The sequence below is a fragment of the Gobio gobio genome, assembly GCF_949357685.1.
Source record: "Gobio gobio genome assembly, chromosome: 15".
NCBI classification, from domain to species: Eukaryota; Metazoa; Chordata; class Actinopteri; order Cypriniformes; family Gobionidae; genus Gobio; species Gobio gobio.
Window position 1 is genome coordinate 52,194,471 of NC_137108.1, and position 6,000 is coordinate 52,200,470.

Genomic DNA, 6,000 nt, shown 5'->3' on the forward strand with positions numbered 1-6,000 from the left:
ATAATTATTGCATAAATATTAAAAAATACCATCAAATCATCTCAAAATACAACATTAAAAAGAAAAAATATCATTGAAGAAAAATAAATTGCATTGGTTTTACTGGGGTGGAGGAAGTTTAATTTTTAGATGTCCGGTCACTTATGACTGGGAAGACAACCAGAGAAACACCAAACGAAGAGCACCAGAGGGTTAATCCTCTACTGTACATTGTGCGTGAAATAATGCAGTAGTGTGTGTGTGTGTTGCAGGAGTGGGACGAGGCCGCAGAGAGTTTCCGGCGAGCTGCTGAGAGTTATAGAGCAGCGGGGAATATGCCCGCGGCTGCACTGGCACTGAAGGATGCTGGGAAACACATGCTGCAGAGCGGCCACAACGCCACCGATGATGTCATCAGCGTGCTGACGGACAGCCTGGAGATGAGCGTCGACATCACAGACCAGGAGACGCTGGGTAACGCCAACGAAGAGTGTGTGTGGTTCAGTACGATCGATTGGTGATGTTTATTAACGCTCTGCTGCTCCCAAAAATTGTGCGTTTTTTGTTTTGTTTTTGTCTTTGTTTTTTTATTCATCGTAATGGTGCGAAACTTGGTGAAGGTTTTGGCACTCGTTATGTGAACACCAATAAATCATGGACATGATTCGAAAAGGTTAAATGGCCCTGAAAAAAACTGTGTGAATACAAGTCACACTTGTACTCCTCACGGTCAAAAATGAGCGCATTGGAAATGAATGGGAGAAAAAAGTGTTTTTGTGCATTTTTCATAACAATAAACATACAATTTTAAGTAACTGTTTTAAGTTAATTTAACTGTTTTAAGTTACTTTAACTTACTTTAACTGTTTTAAGTTAATTTAACTGTATTAAGTTTAATTACTTGTTTTCTGTTTGAATTAAGATTAATTTGCTTACCCCATTGGCAGATTATTTTGCTTATTTTAAGCAAAAAATCCCTTAATTTTGAGTTATTTCCCCCCAAAACAAGACAAAAATGTTTGCTTGTCTAGTAAATGTTTCTTAATGTAAGATTTTTTAGATATTTGGACTGAAAACAAGACAAAAATACTAAGTAAGAAAAGCATTTTTTGCAGTGTACATTAACTTAAAACAGTTAAAATAAGTTACATTAACTTAAAACAGTTAAACTGTTTTAAGTTACTGTAACTTACTTTAACTGTTTTAAGTTAATTTAACTGTATTAAGTTACTTTAACTGTTTTAAGTTAATTTAACTTACTTTAACTGTTTTAAGTTAATTTAACTGTATTAAGTTTAAGTTAATTTAACTTACTTTAACTGTTTTAAGTTAATGTAACTGTATTAAGTTTAAGTTACCTTAACTGTTTTAAGTTAATTTAACTTACTTTAATTGTATTAAGTTACTTTAACTGTTTTAAGTTAATTTAACTGTTTTAACTGTTTGAAGTTAATTTTTTAAAACCTTGTTCACAACACATCAGTGTGTCGAAACTTTGAATGCATGTTCATGACTCCAACTGAGAAAAAGTCACAAAATATCACAGAAGACATCATGGGTTAACCAGTATCTCCAACCAACTCTCAACTCTCAACTCTCAGTGAAATGACTGATCTGACACTATCAGACGAGAACAGAACTGATGATCTGAATATGGTCTTCTGTAGAGCAGAATCTGAATGTGTCTCACTGTTTATATCTACATGAGCGTGACATGAGGGCTTCTGTCGAAACGTCCTTCACTTTCAGGCTGTTCACTGCCCCTCACCTGTGTTTCAGGGAAGCTGCTGAATGACGTGGGTCTGAGTTTCTCTCAGATGAGGCTGTTCTCCGAGGCGTCCGAGTGCTACGAGCAGGCGCTTCCTCTGGTCGCATCTAAACCGCACAGACTGGCGGTGGTTCTGCAGAATCTGGGCGCCGTGCACAACACTTTGGGTCAGTACCAGCAGGCTGTGCGGTTCCACCGCGAGGCAGCGGCGCTCCACGGTGAGACACTGCATGGACAACACTTCTGAAGTCAACTACACATTTACATTTAGTCATTTAGCAGACGCTTTTATCCAAAGCGACTTACAAATGAGGGCAATAGAAGCAGCTAGAGCAGTCAAGGGCAACAATATGCAAGTGCTGTAACAAGTCTCAGTTAATCAAGCACGGAACAGATTTTTATTTATTTAAATAAATTAGACAGACAGAAAATGAATAGAATGATAAGTGCTATTCTCGATCGGTCAGGTGCTGCTTGAAGAGATGTGTCTTTAGGTGTTTTTTGAAAATGGCTACAGACTCGGCCGTATGAATTGAGATAGGCAGGTCATTCCACCTGGTGGGAACGGCCCAGGAAAAGGTCCGTGAGAGCGATTTCATGCCTCTCTGGTATGGCACCAAAAGGCGTCGTTAACTGGCAGAACGTAAGTTCCTGGAGGGTGTGTAAGTCTGAACGAGCGAGTTTAGGTATATTGGTGCAGAGCCAGTGGATGTTTTGAAGGCGAGCACCAGTACCTTGAATTTGATGGGTGCGGCTATTGGTAGCCAGTACAGACTGATGAAGAGAGGCGTGACGTGCGCTCTCTTCGGCTCGTTAAAGACCACCCTCGCCGCTGCATTCTGGATCAGTTGCAAGGGTTTGATAGTGCATGCCGGAAGGCCCGCTAGAAGAGCATTACAGTAGTCCAGTCTGGAGAGAACAAGAGCTTGGACCAGTAGTTGTGTGGTCTGCTCAGATAGGAAGGGTCTAATCTTCCTAATGTTGAATAGTGCAAATCTGCAGGACCGGGTTGTTGCAGTGATGTGGTCAGTGAATTTTAGCTGATCATCAATCACAACCCCAAGGTTCCTGGCTGTCCTGGACGGAGTTATGGTTGATGAACCTAGCTGAATGGAGAGATTGTGATGAAGTGCTGGGTTGGCTGAGACCACAAGCAGTTCAGTCTTTGCAAGGTTGAGTTGCAGGTGATGTTCCTTCATCCAGGCAGAAATGTCTGTTAGGCAGGCAGCAATACGAACACCAACCGATGGATCATCAGGTTGAAATGAGAAGTAGAGTTGAGTGTCGTCGGCATAGCAGTGATAGGAAAAGCCATGTTTCTGGATGACAGATCCCAATGATGACATGTAGATGGAGAAGAGAAGTGGTCCAAGCACTGAGCCCTGGGGAACTCCAGTGGCTCTAGATGATGTGACTTAGATACTTCACCACTCCATGACACCCTGAAGGACCTACCTGAGAGGTAAGACTTGAACAACTGGAGAGCGTTTCCTGAGATACCCATCTTCATGAGAGTTGACAGGAGGATCTGGTGATTAACTGTGTCAAAAGCAGCAGACAAATCCAGTAAGATAAGTACTGTGGATTTGGAAGCCGCTCTTGCCTGTCTGAGTGCCTCCGTAACCGAGAGCAGGGCAGTCTCAGTTGAGTGGCCGCTTTTGAAACCGGATTGGTTGATGTCCAGGAGGTTGTTCTGTTCAAGAAACGTAGAGAGCTGGTTAAACACAACTCGCTCAAGTGTCTTTGCAATGAAAGGTAGAAGGGATACCTGTCTGTAGTTTTCTAAAAGTGCTGGGTTCAGAGAGGGTTTCTTAAGCAGTGGGGTTACACGAGCCTGCTTAAATGCTGTGGGGAAAGTCCCGGTGTGAAGAGAGGTGTTGACAATGTGAGTGAGTGCTGGAGTAACAGAAGAAGAAAGGGCCTGAAGGAGGTGGGTGGGGATAGGATCAAGCGGACAGGTAGTGGGATGATTGGAAAGGATGAGTTTGGAGACATCTGCTTCAGAGAGCAGAGAGAAGGAGGGGAGCGTGTGTGTGATGGCTGTTGGGATGTGTGTGTCGATTTGTGGTGTGGAGAATTGGCTGCTGATGAAAGAGGTTTTGTTCGTGAAAAATGATGCAAAGTCATCAGCTGTAAGAGTTGACGAAGGGGGGGGGGGCAAAGGAGCGAAAAGAATGTTTTGAAAAGTCCACGAGAGTCAGAGCAGTTGTGGTAGAATGTAGTTTTAGCAGTGGAGACATTAGTAGAGAAAGAAGCGAGAAGAGACTGATACAGGGTTAGGTCAGTAGCGTTTTTAGTTTTGCGCCACTTCCTCTCTGCCGCCCAGAGCGATGTTCTCGGAGAACATCAGACAGCCAGGGGGCAGAGGGGGTGGTGCGGGCTGGCCTGGATGAAAGGGGACAGAAGTTGTCTAAGCAAGATGTTAGAGTGGAGCAAAGAGTGTCAGTAGCACTGTTAGTGTCTAGTGCTGAGAACTGAGCAGGTGGAGGGAGTGAGGATGAAACCATAGTGGATAGACGAGAGGGAGAGAGCGAGCGTAGATTACGCCGAAAGGTGATCTGCGGAGGAGTGTGTGTTGTGTCCGGAGTCAGTATGAGGTTAAGAGTGATGAGAAAGTGATCTGAGGTGTGCAGTGGAGTAACTAAAGTGTTGTCTGTGGAGCAGGAGCGTGTGTAGATCAGGTCCAGATGGTTACCTGATTTGTGAGTGGCATTTACACTCACCTAAAGGATTATTAGGAACACCTGTTCAATTTCTCATTAATGCAATTATCTAATCAACCAATCACATGGCAGTTGCTTCAATGCATTTAGGGGTGTGGTCCTGGTCAAGACAATCTCCTGAACTCCACACTGAATGTCGGAATGGGAAAGAAAGGTGATTTATGCAATTTTGAGCGTGGCATGGTTGTTGGTGCCAGACGGGCCGGTCTCTGAGTATTTCACAATCTGCTCAGTTACTGGGATTTTCACGCACAGCCATTTCTAGGGTTTACAAAGAATGGTGTGAAAAGGGAAAAACATCCAGTATGCGGCAGTCCTGTGGGAGAAAATGCCTTGTTGATGCTAGAGGTCAGAGGAGAATGGGCGACTGATTCAAGCTGATAGAAGAGCAACTTTGACTGAAATAACCACTCGTTACAACCGAGGTCTGCAGCAAAGCATTTGTGAAGCCACAACACACACAACCTTGAGGCGGATGGGCTACAACAGCAGAAGACCCCACCGGGTACCACTCATCTCCACTACAAATAGGAAAAAGAGGCGACAATTTGCACCAGCTCACCAAAATTGGACAGTTGAAGACTGGAAAAATGTTGCCTGGTCTGATGAGTCTGGATTTCTGTTGAGATATTCAGATGGTAGAGTCAGAATTTGGCGTAAACAGAATGAGAACATGGATCCATCATGCCTTGTTACCACTGTGCAGGCTGGTGGTGGTGGTGTAATGGTGTGGGGGATGTTTTCTTGGCACACTTTAGGCCCCTTAGAGCCAATTGGGCATGGTTTAAATGCCACGGCCTACCTGAGCATTGTTTCTGACCATGTCCATCCCTTTATGAGCACCATGTCCCCATCCTCTGATGGCTACTTCCAGCAGGATAATGCACCGTCACAAAGCTCCAATCATTTCAAACTGGTTTCTTGAACATGACAATGAGTTCACTGAACTAAAATGGCCCCCACAGTCACCAGATCTCAACCCAATAGAGCATCTTTGGGATGTGGTGGAACGGGAGCTTCGTGCCCTGGATGTGCATCCCCCAAATCTCCATCAACTGCAAGATGCTCTCCTATCAATATGGGCCAACATTTCTAAAGAATGCTTTCAGCACCTTGTTGAGTCAATGCCACGTAGAATTAAGGCAGTTCTGAAGGAGAAAGGGGGTCAAACACAGTATTAGTGTGTGTTCCTAATAATCCTTTAGGTGAGTGTATATTATGAAGATGCGTTAGGAAAGCGTATTTTTGTGATTTCCTGGTGATCATCTGAACACACGGTGGTGTCCTGCAGGCTCTCTGGGCAGCCGCGGTGCTCAGGGTCGGTGTTTCAGCAATCTGGGCTTCGCTCTGGTGGAGCTGGACGAGCTGGAGGAGGCGTGGGAGAGCTACATACACGCACAGCAGGCCTTCAGAGACACCGGTACTGAACCACCACACACACTAGGGATGCAACAATACAGTTAGTCCACGGTTCAATACATACCTCGGTTTTTAACCACAGTTTTCGGTTCAGTTCGGTTCTGATGGCTT

General features: G+C 44.3%; 1 protein-coding gene across 1 annotated transcript in view; it reads left to right on the plus strand.

The window, feature by feature from the left end:
* The window catches only part of ttc24 (tetratricopeptide repeat domain 24), a 34,012-nt gene that overhangs the window by 7,186 nt on the left and 20,826 nt on the right, over positions 1 to 6,000 (plus strand). The window contains exons 4-6 of the mRNA XM_079836415.1: positions 252 to 453; positions 1,759 to 1,965; positions 5,762 to 5,890. Coding sequence (XP_079692541.1) covers positions 252 to 453; positions 1,759 to 1,965; positions 5,762 to 5,890 — 538 coding nt within the window. The remainder of the gene's footprint in view (positions 1 to 251; positions 454 to 1,758; positions 1,966 to 5,761; positions 5,891 to 6,000) is intronic.